Source organism: Scyliorhinus canicula, chromosome 16 (genome assembly GCF_902713615.1).
Source record: "Scyliorhinus canicula chromosome 16, sScyCan1.1, whole genome shotgun sequence".
NCBI lineage: Eukaryota > Metazoa > Chordata > Chondrichthyes > Carcharhiniformes > Scyliorhinidae > Scyliorhinus > Scyliorhinus canicula.
The window spans coordinates 134,933,394-134,953,011 of NC_052161.1; the positions used below are offsets into that span (position 1 = coordinate 134,933,394).

The 19,618-nt window shown below is 50.7% G+C and overlaps 1 protein-coding gene across 2 annotated transcripts in view; it reads left to right on the top strand.

Moving 5' to 3' along the window:
* The window catches only part of noc2l (NOC2-like nucleolar associated transcriptional repressor), a 185,613-nt gene that overhangs the window by 51,520 nt on the left and 114,475 nt on the right, over nucleotides 1-19,618 (top strand). For both annotated transcript variants that reach the window (XM_038821980.1, XM_038821981.1), the window contains exons 9-11: nucleotides 2,952-3,065; nucleotides 5,805-5,993; nucleotides 12,149-12,288. In XM_038821980.1, coding sequence (XP_038677908.1) covers nucleotides 2,952-3,065; nucleotides 5,805-5,993; nucleotides 12,149-12,288 — 443 coding nt within the window. The remainder of the gene's footprint in view (nucleotides 1-2,951; nucleotides 3,066-5,804; nucleotides 5,994-12,148; nucleotides 12,289-19,618) is intronic.

The window sequence follows — 19,618 nt, forward strand, 5'->3', positions numbered from 1 at the left end:
TCTTCGCAATGCAAGAGGATTGAATTTTCCAACCTTTTTAAAGTTACTCCACAGCAACTTTCTCGTACTATGGTTCCGGATTAAATGTCTGACTGAATATTTCGGACGTTATTTGCTTCCCTGGTCAAGTTACTTAATTCCGCGGCCTGCGTTTCGGGAGTCCACCTCCTGATTGAGCAGTGGATTCCAGGAGAGTGCAGGTAGGTGATGCGCTCTCCTTTTGGCTCCATCCCGATTCCTGTGTGCAGTCAGAAGGGGCCGTGTTTTCTTTCCTCACAGCTGCTCCTGGAGGTAATGTATCCTGTACGCCATTCCAGTTCACCCCCTTTTACTATCCAAGTCAAGTGCATAATAATGGATGGACAAGGAGATCGCACAACATGATGGGCCAACGCATTTTCCTTTTTTCCTGAAGAACTGGTGATTAAATTTCTCCAAATTGATCCGATAAAGCTTACACCATCTCTCCCCCACTCCAAACCTCCCCCCCCCCCCCCCCTGAATTCTCTGAATTGTGACTGGGTCATCTGAAGCTCAATGGGGGCAGGCCAATGGCGCTAAAGGCCTCCTGATTTACCCTTCGGTTGGCATTCCCCTGAAGATCGTAGAACGAGAAACGGACTTGTCCTATTGATGCAGTAGAATTTTGTCTTTAGAGCCATTGGATTCGAATGGAGGGAGAGAGAGAGAGATTATTCTGCACTCGAGTCAAGCTACAGTCGATTCAGGAAGTCTTGGCATTTGTACTGGAGACTCCCAATTATCCCATTTCCCAAGAGCGGGGCCACTTGATGGCCAGACTCGCTCCCGCAGATACTCCATTTTGGAAAAGGTGCTGCATAAATATAAATTGTTGTTGTAACCTGTCTGGGTTCCCCTGTGACCCCCTCCTCCAGTCAGGAGGTTCAGGGTTCTCTGGCCTGTGGGCTCTTCACCCACCGTCACGGGCTAATGGCAAATATGCCTGTTTACCCGGGGCGCACTGTTTCCTGCCCGTCCCCCTTCCCACTTGTCCTGTATGCTGCCTCCTCAGCCAGCCTGGCTCAAACAAATTATAATAATCATTAAAAACAGTGTTGTGACACATAAATGGTGTAGGCGGTGATATCTTTTAATTCAGTTGTAACCAGTTAATGGGGGCAGTCATCTGAATACTACAAATGTTCTCGTGCACCTAGTGTTTTGAAATTCATGGTGATATGTTGTGCTTAATGAGGATATCTGATGGATTGGAAAATTTATATCTACCAGGGTGCATCAATGCACAGGCTTTTCTGCAGTGTAAGGATTAACTACTAAATTCAGAGTGCTTCTCGCTGAGTAATTATCTCTCTACTTTATTAGTTTGCATTATAATAATGTAATCTTTATTATTGTCGGTAGGCTCACATTAACACTGCAGTGAAGTTACTGTGAAAAGCCCCAGTTTGCCACACTCCAGCTCCTGTGCGGGTACAGTGTGGGAGAACTTAGAATGTCCAATTCACCTAACAAAGCACGTCTTTTGGGATTTGTGGGAGGAAACTGGAGCGCCCGGAGGAAACCCACGCAGACACTGGGAGAACGTGCAGCCTCCACACAGACAGTGACCCAAACCGGGAATCAAACCCAGGACCCTGGTGCTGTGAAGCAACAGCGCTAACCACTGTCCTACCGTGCCACCTGTGACCTTTGGGAGAATACTGCCCTGATGCACTTGTCTCCAACCTGCCAGCAACGTCCTCGTTGGACGGACTACCTGGTAGAATACAAGTGGTGAAGAGTTAAGCCTTTGTTGTCTGTCTGTGATACTGCCTCTTGTTGCTTCAAGGTGCTATCCAGAGGTGACCCCTCCTTAACCTACCGATGCAGGTCGATCCATCACCAATATGGGGTCTGAATTTTAAAACTCCTCCCTTCAGTTTTCAGCTAGGTTTCCTCAGATGGATTTTGCTCATCAATCGGGGTAACTGTGGACAAAGGCATCTCAGCAGCAAGCAGAAGTGGCCACTGCTCGCCAGTTTGTTAAAGTGCCCTGATGTGAATGGTCCGACACATCGTCGCTTGGTACATCTGTCGTAATTTTCACACTGATTTGAAGTAGCCGATAACCTACTGTGCATTTGAGTGCAATAACGCTACCACTGGTGGTATCTCTTGGTATTCCCACAATTATAGGGTGGCACAGTAGCACAGTGGTTAGTACTGTTGCTTCACAGCTCCAGGGTCCCAGGTTCGATTCCCAGCTTGGGACACTGTCCGTGCGGAGTCTGCACGTTCTCCCCGTGTCTGCGTGGGTTTCCTCCGGGTGCTCTGGGTTCCTCCCACGAGTCCTGAAAGACTGACTTGTTAGGTGAATTGGACATCCTGAATATTCCCTCCGTGTACCCGAACAGGCGCCGGAATGTGGTGACTTGGGGCTTTTCACAGTATCTTCATTGCAATGTTAATGTAAGCCTACTTGTGACACTAATAAAGATTATTATTATAATTACTTCTGTTGGAAGATAAAGATTGTAGATTTCCAGTCTGGAATTTGTGGACAAGAATCCCTCGAAGCTTGAGGCTAAAACGTTAACCATTATTCTTTATTAAAATAAATTTAAGAGTACCCAATTCATTTTGTTTTTCCAATTAAGGGGCAATTTAGCGTGGCCAATCCACCTGCACGGATTTGAGTTGCGGGGGCGAAACCCACGCAAACACGTGGAGAATATGCAAACTCCACACGGACAGTGACCTAGAGCGAACCTGGGACCTTGGCGCTGTGAGGCAGCAGTGCTAACCAGTGCGCCACCGGGCTGCCTGTTAACCATTATTCTTGGCGAAAATCCCTGAATATCTTTACACACAAAAATCTATGTTTGCACCGATTTTGATCAATGCGGCTAGGAATATGTTTTATTATTTTTTGCAGCTGATGGCTTCTCACTACTTTGTCTAACTCTTGTCTTTGTGCCCCACCCCCTCAGCAAGCAATAAACCAGTGGAGCACGGGAGAGGAGACGGTACGAGTTCTAGCATTCCTAATTCTTAACAAGATATGCAGACACAAGCAAGACGTGTATCTGAATCTCGTGCTGAAGGTAATTAGAGTGTATATAAAAACTGATGGACGATTATCTTGGTTTTTCCACCAGGAAATGCACTCTTGTTGGGTCCAGACTGGTAAATATGCGCTGCTGCATTGATTGATTGGTTTTGTCTGCAGTTCGCCATGCGAAGGTACATCATATTCACGTCAGTGTGAAGAAATGGCGGAGGCGCGTGGACGTAAAAAGGTGGATGTAAAAAAACGTCCCCCTCCCAGGGACTTCCCACTGGCCTGACCAGGTAGCCCCTAACCGTCCCCCCACCCCCACCCCACCCCTCCTCCCCGCCGCAGTCCCAACCTGCAATCCTCCACTTCCCCAGAACAAACCTCACCCACCCACCGATTCCCATCCCTGCCCCCAAATCCTATTCATTTACTTCATGCACTTACCTTCCCACCCCCCCGGCCTATCAATCTCAATGGGATGCAGGTTGTAAAATTATCTGCCTCATGGCAGCTAGGGGGACAAGGGGGATATGTCCTCCTTCAACCGGTTAGGCGCTAGACCCCGATGATGACCGTGTTGTCTGGACCTCACCTGGCCTGAGCCAGAGGTCAGTTGAGACCGCCATGGAAGAGAATGGCTAAGTGGGCGCAGAGTGGGAATCTGAGCCATACAGATTGCTACTCCGAGGAGTTATGGTCCATTGTTCACCTGTCTGAAGCTCGTGTGGAAATATAAGCGAAAGGCACTTCTCTGGCTTAAAGTTTATCCAAAGAGTAATGAAGCTATAATGCCTAATTTTCAGCCTGTTTGGTACATTTGACTCAACCTGGGGTGAGTAACTCACCTCCTGACTGCCCAAAACCTGCCCACCATCTACAAGGCACAAGTCAGGAGCGTGATGGAATACCTGGAAGAGGTGTGATGGAATACCTGGAAGAGGTGTGATGGAATACCTGGAAGAGGTGTGATGGAATACCTGGAAGAGGTGTGATGGAATACCTGGAAGAGGTGTGATGGAATACCTGGAAGAGGTGTGATGGAATACCTGGAAGAGGTGTGATGGAATACCTGGAAGAGGTGTGATGGAATACTCTCCACTTGAGTTCAGAGCCAACAACTCAGAAGAAGCATTATCCAAGAGAATGCAGCCCCACTTGATTGGCACCTCTTCCACAAATATTTACTCCCTCTTCCACCGATGCACAGTAGCAGCCGTGTGTACCATCTACAAGAGGCACTGCAGTAACTCACCAAGGCTCCTTTGACAGCACCTTCCAAACCCACGGCCACTACCAATGAGAAGGGTAAGGTTGGCAGGCACATGGGAGCCCCACCACTGTGAAGCTCTCCTCCAAACGACTCCCCACCCCTACTTGGAAATGTATTGGTCATTCCTTCACTGTCGATGTGTCAAAATCCTGGAATTCCCACCCAAACAGCACAGTGGGTGTACCTACCAGACGGGACTGCCGCGGTTCAAGAAGGCAGCTGACCAACACCCTAAGGGCAATTAGGGATGGGCGCTAAATGCTGGCCGTGCCAACCTCGCTCACATCCTGTAAAAACGAGTTTAAAAAAAAAAATAACATTGTGGTATTCTTAATGGGCGAGTAATCCAGCGGCCTGGACAATGGATCTGCAGACCTGAGTTTGAATTTCACCTTGACAGTCGGGGAATTTAGATTTAATAAAAGCAAAATACTGCAGATCCTGGAGATCTGAAATAAAAACAAAGTGTTGGAAGAACTCAGTGAAGAAATGAACAAAGCTAACATTTCACATCCAATGTGATTTCCCCACCCCTTCAGAACTTAATCTGGAATTAAAAACTAATCTTCGCAATAGTGACCATGTAACGCCAGCATGGTTGTAAAACCCACCTTGTTCACTCATGTCCCTTGGAGAAGGAAATCTGCTGTCCTTACTCTGTCTGGTCTACATGCCATTCCTGACCCACAAGCTGCTGTGGTCATGGAGACGGTTCACCACTGCCTTCTTCAGCACAATTGGGAGTGGGCAGTAAATGTTGGTAATGATCTTAATTATTGTCACACGTAGGCTTACATGAACACTGCAATGAAGTTACTGTGAAAAGCCCCTAGTCGCCACACTCCGGCGCCTGTTCGGGTACACGGAGGGAGAATTCAGAATGTCCAATTCACCTAGCAAGCATGACTTTCGGGACTTGTGGAAGGAAACCGGAGCACCCGGAGGAAACCCACGCATACACGGAGAACATGCAGATTCCACACACTGACCCAAGCAAGAATCGAACCGGGGACACTGGCACTGAGGTGCCCGCCAACAATGCCCGTATTCTGTGAAAGAATTGAAAATAAGGAGTGTCAGCACTGTGTGGGCTTCATTCCCCCACCCTCCCGAGTTAGGGAATGGGAGTGGTGGAATATTAGCCAACGCTCTACCATCCCTGTCTGTACAACAGCATTCCCTAGAAATGTCGATTACTGGCGAGGGTAGGTTGGCCCTGGCTGCGGGTGAGTGGCACAGGCTGTTTAGTTTGGCATCATTCAGCTGTGAATCTTTAACGCTAATAGTTGGCCAATGGAATTGGAGTAGAACAGACTCCCGTGGGCCTGTTGGAAGGTGGGGTATTTGAGTCCTGGAGGCCCACAGCACAGAGAAGGCCCTTTGGCCCATCGTGTCTGTGCCAGAACAGGGACCAAGCAAAACCTGAGCCCAAAAAGTAGTCTGAGGAAAAGCTGATTTTGATGTAAGATGATATTTATTTATCCTGGTCTCTATCTCTGTCCCTCTCTCTTACAGCAAATGTATGTAGCCTATGTGAAGAACTGCAAATTTACATCGCCAAATGTGCTTCCCTTGATTAACTTCATGCAACGCACCTTAACTGAGATGTACGCGTTAGACAATCAGGTTACCTACCAGCACGCCTTCATTTACATACGGCAGCTTGCTATCCACCTCCGCAATGCAATGACAATGAAGAAAAAGGTAATAGATTTTGCTTTGCTTCTTTAGTATGAGTATTTCCTTTTTAAATGTCAGAAGTTGTTTGTGCCGGCTTCAGGCGATGGAGTTTCGGCAGTGTTTTGTGATTTTCCTGCGCCGCTCTGTTGAAATGAAAATCACTTATTGTCACGAGTAGGCTTTAAATGAAGATACTGTGAAAAGCCCCTAGTCGCCACATTCCGGCGCCTGTTCGGGGAGGCTGGTAGAGGAATTGAACCGTGCTGTTGGTCTGCCTTGGTCTGCTTTCAAAGCCAGCGATTTAGCCCTGTGCTAATTCAGTCACTGCCCCAGCGCCCAGCGTCGTTCCCCCCCCCCCCCCATGCTTATCTTAAGCAATGTCCCGTTGTGTCCCCTCTTCCCACAACAGCAACTCTTTATGTAAGTGACTTTAAATGTGTCAATTAAAAAAAATAAAATAATTTCGAGTACCCAATTATTTGTTTGATTTTTTAACATATAAATTCAGAGTCACCAATTATTTTTTTCCAATTAAGGGGCAATTTAGCATGGCCAATCCACCTACCCTGCACATCTTTGGGTTGTGGGGGTGAGACCCACACAGACACGGGCATCATGGTCCGGGTCATTCCATGGTGCTCCACCAATGTGCTCCGGACCATTCCGCAGCGCTCCGGACCATTCCGCAGCGCTCCGGACCATTCCGCAGCGCTCCGGACCATTCCGCAGCGCTCCGGACCATTCCGCAGCGCTCCGGACCATTCCGCAGCGCTCCGGACCATTCCGCAGCGCTCCGGACCATTCCGCATCAATAAACAGGTCCCTCAGCTGTCTGATGCCCGCTCTGTGCCAACCCTGAAATCCCCCATCAATGTTCCCCGGGACGAACCTATGGTTCCCCCTTAACGGAGCCTCCATTGAGCCCCCCACTTCTCCCCTATGTCGCCTCCACTGCCCCCAAATCTTGAGGGTAGCCGCCACCACCGGACTCGTGGTATACCTCGTAGGAGGGAGCGGCCACGGCGCCGTTACCAGGGCCCCCAGGCTTGTATCCCCACAGGACGCCCTCTCCATCCGTTTCCATGCTGCCCCCTCCCCCTCCATTACCCACTTGCGCACCATCGACACATTGGCTGCCCAATAATACCCCGAGAGATTGGGTAACGCCAGCCCCCCACCATCTCTACCCCGCTCCAAGAAGACCCTCTTCACCCTCGGGGTCCCATGCGCCCAAACAAAGCTCATGATGCTGCTAGTCACCCTTCTAAAAAAGGCCCTAGGGATAAAGATGGGCAAACACTGAAAAAGGAACAAGAACCTCGGGAGAACCGTCATTTTGACGGACTGCACTCTACCCGCCAACGATAGCGGCACCATGTCCCACCTTTTAAATTCCTCCTCCATCTGCTCCACCAGCCTGGTAAAATTAAGCTTATGGAGAGTCCCCCAACTCCTGGCCACCTGCACCCCCAGGTATCTGAAACTCTTCACTGCCCTCTTAAATGGGAGTCTCCCGATTCCCAACCTCCTGATCACCCGGGTGCACTACAAATACCTCACTCTTGCCTAAATTTAACTTATAGCCCGAGAAGCCCCCAAATTCCGCTAACGGCTCCATCACCCCCGGCATTCCACCCTCTGGATCCGCCACATACAACAGCAGGTCGTCCGCATACAGCGATACACGATGTTCCTCCCCACCCCGCACCAGACCCCTCCATCTCCCTGACTCCCTCAACGCCATAGCCAAAGGTTCAATCGCCAGTGCAAAGAGCAAGGGGGACAGGGGGCACCCCTGCCTGGTCCCACGGTAGAGCCTAAAGTACTCCGATCTCCTTCCATTGGTAACTACACTTGCCATCGGAGCCGCGTAGAGCAGCCTCACCCATTTGATGAATCCCTCCCCGAATCCGAACCGCTCCAGCACCTCCCACAGGTACCCCCACTCAACTCTATCAAATGCTTTCTCCGCATCCAGCGCCACCACTATCTCAGCCTCCCCCTCCACTGCCGGCATCATAATAACATTTAGTAGTCTCCGCACATTCGTGTTGAGCTGCCGTCCCTTGACAAATCCTGTCTGATCCTCGTGTATCACCCCTGGCACACAGTCCTCTATCCTGGTGGCCAGGATCTTCGCCAGCAACTTAGCGTCAATATTGAGGAGCGAGATAGGCCTGTATGATCCACACTGCAAGGGGTCCTTATCCCGCTTCAGGATCAGAGAGATCAGTGCCCGCGACATCGTCGGGGGCAAAGCCCCCTCCTCCCATGCCTCATTGAAGGCTCGCACCAACAGGGGACCCACCAGATCCGCATACATTTTATAAAATTCCACCGGGAACCCGTCCGGCCCCGGCGCCTTACCTGACTGCATTTGCCCGATCCCCCTGACTAGCTCCTCCAACTCTATCGGCGCCCCCAGCCCCTCTACCAGCTCCTCTTGAACCCTTGGGAAACATAGCCTGTTCATGAAGCTCTCCATCCCCCCTCTCCCCATCGGAGGTTCTGACCGGTACAGTTCCTCGTAGAAGTCCCTAAAGACCCCATTTACTTCTGTCCCCTTCTGCACTACATTCCCACCCCCATCCGTCACTCCACCAATTTCCCTAGCCGCATCCCGCCTGCGAAGCTGATGCGCCAACATCCTGCTCGCCTTCTCCCCATACTCATATACCGCGCCCTGCGACCTCCTCCACTGTGTCTCTGCCTTTCTGGTGGTCAACAAGTCAAATTTGGCCTGCAAACTACGCCGTTCCCCCAGCAACCCCTCCTCCGGTGCCTCCGCGTACCTCCTATCCATGTCCAGGAGCTCCCCCACCAGTCTCTCCCTCTCCTTCCTCTCCCTCCTTTCCCTATGGGTCCGTATGGAGATCAGCTCCCCCCGGATCACTGCTTTCAGAGCCTCCCAGACCATCCCCACCCGGACCTCCCCCGTGTCGTTGGTATCAAGATACCCCTCAATACTTCCCCGGACCCTCCTACACACCTCCTCATCAGCCAGCAGCCCCACATCCAGGCGCCAGAGCGGGCGCTGGTCCCGCGCCTCCCCCATCTCCAGATCAACCCAGTGCGGAGCATGGTCTGAAATTGCTATGGCCGAATACTCTGCATCCTGCACCTTCGGGATCAATCCCCTGCTCAGGATGAAAAAATCTATTCGGGAATAGACCCTATGTACATGGGAGAAAAAGGAATACTCCCGCGCTCTCGGCCTCCCAAACCTCCAGGGATCCACCCCTCCCATCTGGTCCATAAACCCCCTCAGTACTTTGGCCGCCGCCGGTCTACTACCCGTCCTTGAACTGGACCGGTCCAGTGGGGCATCCAGCACTGTGTTAAAGTCTCCCCCCATGATCAGGCCCCCTGCCTCCAGGTCCGGAATGCGGCCCAACAATCGCCTCATGAAGCCGGCATCATCCCAATTCGGGGCATATACATTAACCAGCACCACCTTCTCTCCCTGCAGCCTACCCTTCACCATAATATATCTGCCCTCCTTGTCCGACACCACCTCAGCCGCCTCGAACGCCACCCTCTTCCCCACCAGAATCGCCACCCCCCGGTTCTTCGCATCCAATCCTGAGTGAAAAACCTGCCCCACCCACCCCTTCCTCAGACGAACCTGGTCCGCCACCTTCAAGTGGGTCTCCTGGAGCATAGCCACGTCCGCCTTCAGCCCCTTCAGATGAGAAATTACCCTAGTTCTCTTAACCGGCCCATTCAGCCCCCTCACGTTCCAGGTAATCAGACGAATCAGAGAGCAACCCGCCCCCCCTCCCCTGCTGGCTAGCCATAGCTTATCGACTGCTCGCCCCAGGCCAGCTCGCCCGCCTGACCCGTTTCCCATGGCGATAACACCTCTCCTCTACCCCCCCGGCCCACGCCAGCTCCTTCCTGGCCATTCCAGCAGCAACCCGGTATCCCCCCCCACCCCCCCAGGCTAGGACCCCTCCTAGCCGCGACGCACCCTCCATGGTACTTCCGTGAGTCAGCTGACTTCTGCTGACCCGGCTGCTCCTGCCAAAACCCATCTCCTCCCGGCATGGGGTCATCCCCCTCTTGCCACACCTCCTTGGCACCTCTTCAGCGCGGGAAAGAAAACCAGTAGAGGCCACACCCCCACCTCCAGCTCCGCCCCCCCCTGCCCCGCAGCGCGGACAACCAGAGGAAAGCCCGCGCTTTCACACTGCCACACCCCACCCTTCTGACGCAGCTCCTTAAAATCCAGTTTCACCCCAACCCCTGGCCCCGTACAGAAGAGAACATATAAAGCACATACCCCCAACGTTCCCCACATACCCCACACCCATACCCAACAGACAAACCCACCCGGAAACAGAGCAAAAAGAAAACCAGCATAAAAAAAACACGTGTCAAAATTGAAGTGCAAAAACAGCAACGGCCATAGTGTGTCCCCAGACCCTAGTTCGAGTCCAGCTTCTCCGCCTGTACAAAGGCCCACGCCTCCTCCGGGGACTCGAAGTAGTGGTGCCGGTCCTTATATGTCACCCACAGACGCGCAGGCTGCAGCATTCCAAATCTGACCTGCTTGGCATACAGCACCGCCTTCGTCCGGTTGAACCCGGCCCTCCGCTTTGCCACCTCCGCACTCCAGTCCTGGTAGATTCGCACTATCGAATTCTCCCACTTGCTGCTCCTCTCTTTCTTGGCCCAGCGCAGCACACACTCCCGGTCAATTAATCGATGGAACCGCACCAGCACCGCCCGCGGGGGTTCATTTGCCTTAGGCCTCCTGGCCATCACTCTGTGAGCTCCCTCAAGCTCCAGGGGCAAATGGAAGGACCCCGCTCCCATCAACGAGCTCAACATTGTGGTCACATACGCCGGGAGATCCGACCCCTCCAGCCCCTCCGCCAGGCCCAGGATCCTCAAATTATTTCGCCTCGTGCGAACGTCCAGCTCCTCCAAACGGTCTTGCCACTTTTTGTGAAGTGCCTCGTGCAACTCCACTTTCCCCACGAGGACCACGGCCTCCTCCTCCCTCTCAGCGGCCTGCTGCTGCAACTCCCGAATGGACGCCCCCTGGGCCGCCTGGGCCCCAAGCAGCTTGTTGGTAGTCGCATTCAGGGAGTCCAGCAACTCAGCCTTCAGCTCCGCAAAACAGCGCAGAAGAGAGGCCTGCTGCTCCTGCGCCCACTTCCACCAGTCCTCGGGTGTTCCGCCGGCCGCCATTTTGTCCTGCTTCCTCCGCTTTTCTTGGGGAGCTGCTGCAGCTTTTTCCTTTGCCCCACTCCGGGTGAGCACCATAAATTATGGGGAATGCTCCTCTAGACACCTTCCCCCACCGGGATTCGTTGAGACAGCGCCGTTTGAGGCCCTCAAATCGGCCCAAAAGTCCTTAAGTAGCGGGAGCTGCGGTGGCCGCACCTACAAAGCCGATTTTCTGACCGCTCCACTCCTAGTCCAGGCCATCCACCGGTGGAGAATCTGAGAAGGAGTGTTCCCCCACAGGGAAAAGTCCAAACAGCACCACTGCGAGCCCTTAAAAGAGCCCCAAAGTCCGAAAATAGTGGGAGCCACTGAACGTGCGGCTTAGCTCCACATCACCACTACCGGAAGTCCGTCTCCGCTTCTTCAATGGCCTTGATGAGATCTTTTCACAGTTCTTCCCTCTGCTGCTAGAATTCAGCTTTCATAAAGGCCCTCAGGTCAGCTTGAGACCTATAAGCTGGCCCTTCCCCCGCTAGCATGCTTGCAGAGGCTTTTGTTTGTTGCTGCTCAGACAAATCTTGCACTGTTTCTGAGGGTCTGATAACCAAGAAACATCCTATTCCTGGGGGAATATACTCCTAGAACCTTCCCCCACGCCTTTTCATCGAAATTCCAACCCGTGCTGCCCAAAAAAGAGCTCTTTTCTGTAATCTTAGGCAGGAGCTGCCTCTGTGTGCACACACTCCATAATGCACACTCGGAAGTCGCGTTTCTTACATTTTATAACAGTGACCACGCTTAATTTGTTATAAAGTGCTTTGGGACTGAGGTTGAGAAAGGTGCAATAGAAATGAAAGGCTTTTGTTGTTAAATCTTGTGCTGTTGCCTTCTGAGGAATTCTTTGCCACGTTTTGGATTGAAACAAGATTACATCTTAATTATGTTGCATCTTTACAGCTCTGCTTGTTTCTTTATCCTAATATGGTTCATTTCTTTGTCCCCAGGAGACTTACCAGTCGGTCTATAACTGGCAGTTCGTTCACTGCCTGTATCTTTGGTGTCGCATGTTGAGCACCATTTACCCCAGTGAAGTGCTGGCACCACTCATTTACCCCTTGTCTCAAGTTATCATCGGTTGTATAAAGTGAGTACTTTCGATGCATGACGTGTACTCTGCGCTGGGAGTGAATGAGGGAGGGAACGTTGTTTCAGTGTCTCGTTGCTGTGCTCGGGATTGGCGGCATGTTTGATTTTATGGTGTATATCAAAGTGCCCATTGAAGTACAGACCATGACGGGTTAGAAGGTTATGGTGGGCAATGTTTGGAAGAGACGGTGGCTATTCGCAATCTAATACCAATGATTTCACCGTGGCGTGGGTGAGGGGGGGGTGGGGAGCAAACCAGCATTTGCCCATGAGGTAAAACAAGGAATGTGAGTTGTGAGGAGGATGCAAAAAAGCTTCCTAGGAGATTTAGACAGGCTGTGTGGGTGGGCGAAAACATGGCAGATTAAATATAACGTGATGAAAGTGAAGTTATCCACTTTGGTAAGAAAAACAAATACAGAGAATTTCCTAAACGTTCAGAGGTTGGGAAGTGTTGGTGTCCAAAGGGGCCTTGGTGTCTTGGTCACGAGCCCCTGAAAGATGACGTGCAGGTTATTACGATCCGCTGGGCTAGTACGCAAACAATCCAGCCCTACTTGAGTCACAACGCAATTGAAATTCATAAATAATTCTTAGAAGAACACCCAAAGTCTTTGGCCCGTGGCTCAATAACTAACCGTTACTAGGTTTGTGAATTTAAACACAATTAATTTTATTTATAACTAACTGTAATTAAAGATGCAGCAAATACAGCACTGCTAACTAATTCCTAACCCCCCCCCCACTTCAACTCGCCCCACCCTCTAAATAAATATCAGACAGACTCACACAGGACAGACAAACACAGAGGGGAGAAGAGGGGTGTAAAATAATGAAAGTGAAAAGATAAGAGACTTGGTTTCAGGTGGTTGTTTCTCGCACACCTTGGTTCAGTCTAGTTTTTCAGTTTCAGGTTTTCACTGTAGATTGATGCAGATTCTATGACCCACTCTGCAGTTTTTCTGGAGAAGACACGAGGGGGGGGGGGGGGGGGAGAGAGAGAGAAAAAGCAGCTTCCTTCCTCTGAGCTCCAGACTCCCAACTGCTTCCCCTGGCTCTCTGAGAAGTATCCCGCTCAGGCAGGGCGTGTTGCCAGGCAGAATGCGGCATTTCGACCAATTCATCGGCCACCAGCTGACCAATCTAAGATCGTCCCACCGATCTCTCGGGTGCAGAAAAGACTGAGTTCTGCTGTTCCTAGCGAGCAGTGTTCTCTGTACAACCTTTGAATTCCTCGCTTCCCCTGCTCGACTTAAAGGTACATGTCCATTAAGCATCCATAAATCAAAATGATAACAGCAAAAATAAAGGAAGAGGAAATAAGGGAATGAACAGGTTTGATTTGATTTATTGTCACATGTACTGAAGTGCAGTGAAAAGTATTTTTCTGCGGCCGAGGGAACGTACACAGTACGTACATCGTAGAGAAAAGAATAATCGACAGAGTACATTGAGAAATGGTACATCAACAAATAGTGTTTGGTCACAGTGCAGAACAAGGGGACCAAACAAAGCAAATACGCGAGCAAGAGCAGCAAAGGGCGTCGTGAATAATGTTCCTACAGGGAACAGGTCAGTCCGAGGGAGAGTCGTTGAGGAGTCTTGTAGCTGTGGGGAAGAAGCTGTTCCTATGTCTGGATGTGCAGGTCTTCAGACTTCTGTATCTTCTGCCTGTTGGAAGGGTCTGGAAGAATGCCTGGGTGGGAGGGGTCTCTGACAATGCTGACTGCCTTCCTGAGGCAGCGGGAGGTGTAGACAGAATCAATGTGAGGGTGGCAAGCTTGTGTGATGCGTTGGGCTGAGTTCATCACACTCTGCAGTTTCTTGCGATCTTGGGCCGAGCAGTTTCCATACCAGGCTGTGATGCAGCCGGATAGGATGCTCTCTGTCGCACATCTGTAGAAGACGTGAGGAAGGACCCTTATTAGGTACGTAAGCAAGTTTGAAGGAATATCAGCCTTTATGGCGAGAGGTTTGTGTACGGTGGAAAAGGTGCCTTGCTGCAATTGTATGGGGCCTTGTGGCGACCACACCTGAAGGATTGTTCTGGAGTGTTGGTCTCCTTACCTAAGAAAGGAAATACTGTCCATAAACAGAGTTTCACCAGGCTAATCCGTGGGTTAGCGGGATCGACAGATGAGGAGAGATTGAGGGGATGGAGCCTGTTTTCTGTAAGGAGTTCAGAAGGATGAGAAGTGATCTAGTTGAAAGTTACAAATTCTTAAGAGTGCTCGACAGGGCGGGTACAGGACAGGCATTTCCCCTGACTGGGCCTCGACAGGGCGGGTACAGGACGGGCATTTCCCCTGACTGGGCCTCGACAGGGCGGGTACAGGACGGGCATTTCCCCTGACTGGGCCTCGACAGGGCGGGTACAGGACGGGCATTTCCCCTGACTGGGCCTCGACAGGGCGGGTACAGGACGGGCATTTCCCCTGACTGGGCCTGGAGACCTTCTCGGGCAGTTTAGGACTGAGATGAAGAGAAATTCTCTTCTCTCAGAAGGTGGGAAATCTTTGGAATTCCCTCCCCCCCCAGAGGTCATGGAGTATGTTCAAGACAAAGAACAAAAGAATTCTAGATATTAAAGATATAGAGAGATATGGGGGGTAGTGCGGGATAATTGCGTTGAGGTACAAGTTCAGCCACCATCGAATTGAATGGCCAAGCAGGTTTGAAGGGCCGAATGACCGACTTCTGTTTCTATTCCCTACCACTCCTACAATCCCCAAGGCCTCAACAGGCATTGAGAACTGCATTAACACTATCACTTCAAAAACATGGAATTTGGAGCAGAGTGACAGAATGTGGTTCACGGAGTATTCCTTTTAAGACTCACATTTGCATCACTGCATAAACTACTCTTTAAAAATCTGATACGTGAGGACAGCACAGTGGTTAACATTGCTGCCTCACGGCGCTGAGGACCTAGGTTTGATCCTGGCTCTGGGTCGCTGTCCGTGAGGAGTTTGCACATTCTCCCCGTGTCTGCATGGGTTTCACCCCCACAACCCAAAGGTGTGCAGGGTAGGTGGATTGGCCACGCTAAATTGCTCGTGCTAAATTGCCCCTTAATTGGAAAAAAATAATTGGTGACTCTGAATTTATATTTTTAAAAATCGTATACGTGCAGGATACAAGATAGTTTGTAAATTAGCTTCAGCTTTGAGAAGTGTGGCCAACACTTGCAGTTTGTAGACTGTTAGCCGCTGTTGGGGTGAATTTGGAGTCTCGCGTTCTTTGTTGAGATATTTCAGATGTCTGGACTGTTAAATATAACCCCCATATTGGCAGAGAGGAGAAAACTAAACTCGCAGGCCATCTGAGCAGGGACTGAGTGCGACACTGAGAGCACACCCTGATGACCAGCCGTTGTGGTTATCGCGAAACAGGTGCGATAACCTCTTGCACCATTGCAGAAACTGAAACTGGAATAGCAATTCTCAACAGCTTTCTCACTTCTCTAGAAATGAGCTGACAAGGGCCGGAAGTTCTGGAATTCCTGCTCTCTCCCCACCAGCTCCCGTGCCAGCAAACCATGCTCCCCTCCACATAAACACTCCAGAAGACCTTTGGCCAAGCTGTTGAGATACCTGTCCCGTATCTCCTCACGCAAAGTGATTACAATTTTTCCCTGAAAACATACCGTGGGATGTTTTACTACTTTACACCGATGTTGTTTTAATGCAAGTCTCCAGGAATACTGCAGAAGATCCAGGTTGTGAAAACTCCCCCGGTTGGTGGCCCTTCTGTAGTCGCTGCAGGAAACACCGATTCAGAATATTTCGATCTCCTGCACCTTTTGCTTTGTGTCGCGCTGATGTTTTGAAATGTCCGGGGCTCCTTTGGTCACTCCTTCTGATTCTCAACATCGCTTTTATAAGACCACAAGGCACAGGAACAGAATTAGGCCACTCGGCCCATCGAGTCTGCCCTACCGTTCAATCATTGATTTTTATTTTTTAAATAAATTTAGAGTATCCAATTCATTTTTTCCAATTAAGGGGCAATTTGGCATGGCCAATCCACCTAGCCTGCACATCTTTGGTTGTGGGGGCGAAACCCTCGCAAACACGGGGCGAATGTGCAAACTCTACACGGATAGTGACCCAGAGCCGGGATCGAACCTGGGACCTCGGCGCTGTGAGGGTGGTGAATCTGTGGAACACTTTGCTGCAGAAGGCTGTGGAGACCAAATCACTGAGTGTCTTTAAGACAGAGATAGGTAGGTTCTTGATTAAGGGGATCGGATTATGGGAGAAGGCAGGAGAATGGGGATGAGTGCTAACCACTTGCGCCACTGTGCTGCCCTGCCCCGCCATTCAATAATGGCTGATATGTTTCTCATCCCCATTCTCCTGCCTTCTCCCCATAACCCCTGACCTCCTTATTAATCAAGAACCTATCTATCTCTGTCTTAAAGATACTCCGTGATTTGGCCTCCACAGCCTTCTGCGGCAAAGAGTTCCACAGATTCACCACCCTCTGCCTGAAGAAATTCCTCCTCATCTCTGTTTTGTTTATTATGTTTTAAAAATAAATTTAGAGTACCCAATTCTTTTTATTTTCCAATTAAGGGGCAATTTAGTGTGACCAATCCACTTACCCTGCATATCTTTGGGTTGTGGGGGCGAGACCCATGTAGACACGGGGAGAATGTGCAAACTCCACACGGACAGTGACCCAGGGCTGGGATTGAACTCGGCGCCAATAATGCAGCAGTGCTAGCCACTGTGCTGCCCTCATCGCTGTTTTAAAGGATCGTCCCTTCAGTCTGAGGCTGTGGCCTCGGGCTCCAGTCTCCTACCAGTGGAAACATTCTCTCCACGTCCACTCTATCCAGACCTCATAGTATTCTGTAAGTTTCAATAAGATCACCCCCCTCATCCTTCTAAACTCCGAGTACAGACCCAGAGTCCTCAACCCCTCCTCGTATGTCAAGCTCTTCATTCCAGGGATCATTCTTTTGAACCTCCTCTGGACCCTTTCCAAGGCTAGCACAATCTTCCTTAGAAGGCCGACTTCTGCTCCTATGTTTAGTGGTCCTTGTGCGCATGCTCGCTCTCCCCTTGGCTCATATGCACGAGCTCTGTCGCTCCTCCTTGGGCCACGCAGGCACTCTCCCTCACTCGACCTGCACGCACACGCGCACTCACTTTCCCCTGGCCCCGCGTGCTCTTCCGCTCCCCTTCCCCCTGGGAGTTTCAACACTGACCAGTGTTTAGCTGAGTGACACGGGCCCAGCTGTAGATGCTCACGAGCCTGGGTTTGGGATGCAAGTGATTTGGGAGCAGGCAAGAAATGGTGTTTCCTGGAAGGTCATGCAGCTGCTTTAAAGGTATGTAAAAGTTTCAAGCCAAGTTTTCAGTGAAGGAGACTGCACCTGGGTTATTGCAGTGCAGTGCCACCAGAGGGCAGTGCCTACTTTTGAGAACCCACCTCGAGCTTGCCACTTGGACCCGGACTCGTGAGTTCAACTTCAGCGACGTGATTTGCTGATGCCAAAGCTGTCGGCGTTGGGGAACTGTGGGAATTGGAATTTATGATCCAAAAAATCTGAAACAAACGCAGTTCAGCGCAAGGAGCTGAGCTCAAAGACTGGAATACATCAAAATGGATTGCACTTTGATATCAGAGCGAATCCTGCACTGAATAGATGGGATATGACATGGTTGCTGAGCGCCTCAGCCTGTGACACCCTGTCCGTTGGAAATCACTGTCTTTCTTTTCAGGATTTTGAGGATTATTTAATGACATCCTTACCACTGTGCTTTGGGTGCACTTGCTTAGATCTGTGTTTTAAAAAAACAAGCACCAATTTCATCATTTAAGCAGCCACTAACCGTTTACTTTTGAGATTCTGTCAGAGGAACGTGACAGAAATAGTGTCTTAATGAGCCTTGTGGTCAAATGCAAGATCAAGGAGTCACTGTACACCCAGGTGCATTCCATAGTCCTTTGAGATTGTTCTTTGGCTAATTTTATGACATTTCTGGGTGAGTAATTATTATTCCGAATGTAGCAGTGTTTCTGAATGAGAGCAGGGATTCCTCAACCCAGCGATCTTCGTCAGTGACCGTCCGTCCGCTGTACGCGAGGATCTTCTCGAATGATTCCACAAGTTGTTCAGCTCCGGTCGCAACCCCTCTGCCCATGAACAAGCTCATGCCATTCCTCAGCAGGACCTGGATGAAAGGCGGGTTAGGGCTGGCAGTCGCCCTGGCGAGCTAGAGGAGGCCCTGAGCCACCTCCCCTCTCGCCACAGACGCTGACCTTCCCGCCCTTGGCAGCTGGCAGGAGCAGAATCGAGCGTGCACCGGCCGCGTCGACGCAGTGTCGGGGCAGAGGGTGACTGTGGTGAGGCAGGTGGCTCATCTCTCTGACGCCCTCAAAGCTTCGGCACCATCTGCAAAGTTCAAATTAGAATGGTGATGAAACGCGCACTGCCAGCCGGGTTGGGTGCAGCAGCATCGAGGCTCGTGAACCGCAATGTCATCCAAGGCAGTCGTTCACTTGACTGGCACCCTTACCGTTGGGCATTATAACCCACCCATTTCCTCATTGGCTCAGACTGGCTTTATTTGGTCTACCTAAGGGATGAACAGCAGCAACTCGCCAAGATTCTTTCCCACTATTCCCTCCCTCCCCTCCTCTAAGTCATCCCTTAAAGCGTAGCGACAGAGGTAGGCTTTTCATCACTTGTGCTAATATCTCCCAATGTGTCTCAGCATCAGACTTGATGTTGCGATGCTTTTTTTTCAATTAATTTTTGCTGGATGTTGGCTTCGCTAGGCCAACATTTGTTGCCCGTCCCTAAATGCCCTTGTGAAGGAGGTGGTGAGCTGTTTTCCTGAACTACTGAGTCCCTAAGGTGTAGGTGCACCCACAGTGCTGTTAGGGAGCGAGTTCCAGGATGTTGACCCATCGACAGTGAAGGAACAGCCGATATATTTCCAAGTCAGGAAAGCACTTCAGGAAGCGCAGTGGGGAACATGCCCCTGTCTACATCAATGGGAACGAAGTAGAAAGGATCGAGAGCTTCAAGATTTTAGGTGTACAGATCACCAACAGCCTGTCCTGGTCCCCCCCATACCGACACTATAGTTAAGAAAGCCCACCAACGACTCTACTTTCTCAGAAGGCTAAGGAAATTTGGCATGTCAGCTACGGCCCTCACCAACTTCTACAGATGCACCATAGAAAGCATTTTTTCTGGTTGTATCACAGCTTGGTATGGAGCCTGCTCTGCCCAAGACCGCAGGAAACTACAAAAGGTTGTGAATGTAGCCCAGTCCATCACGCAAACCAGCCTCCCATCCATCGACTCT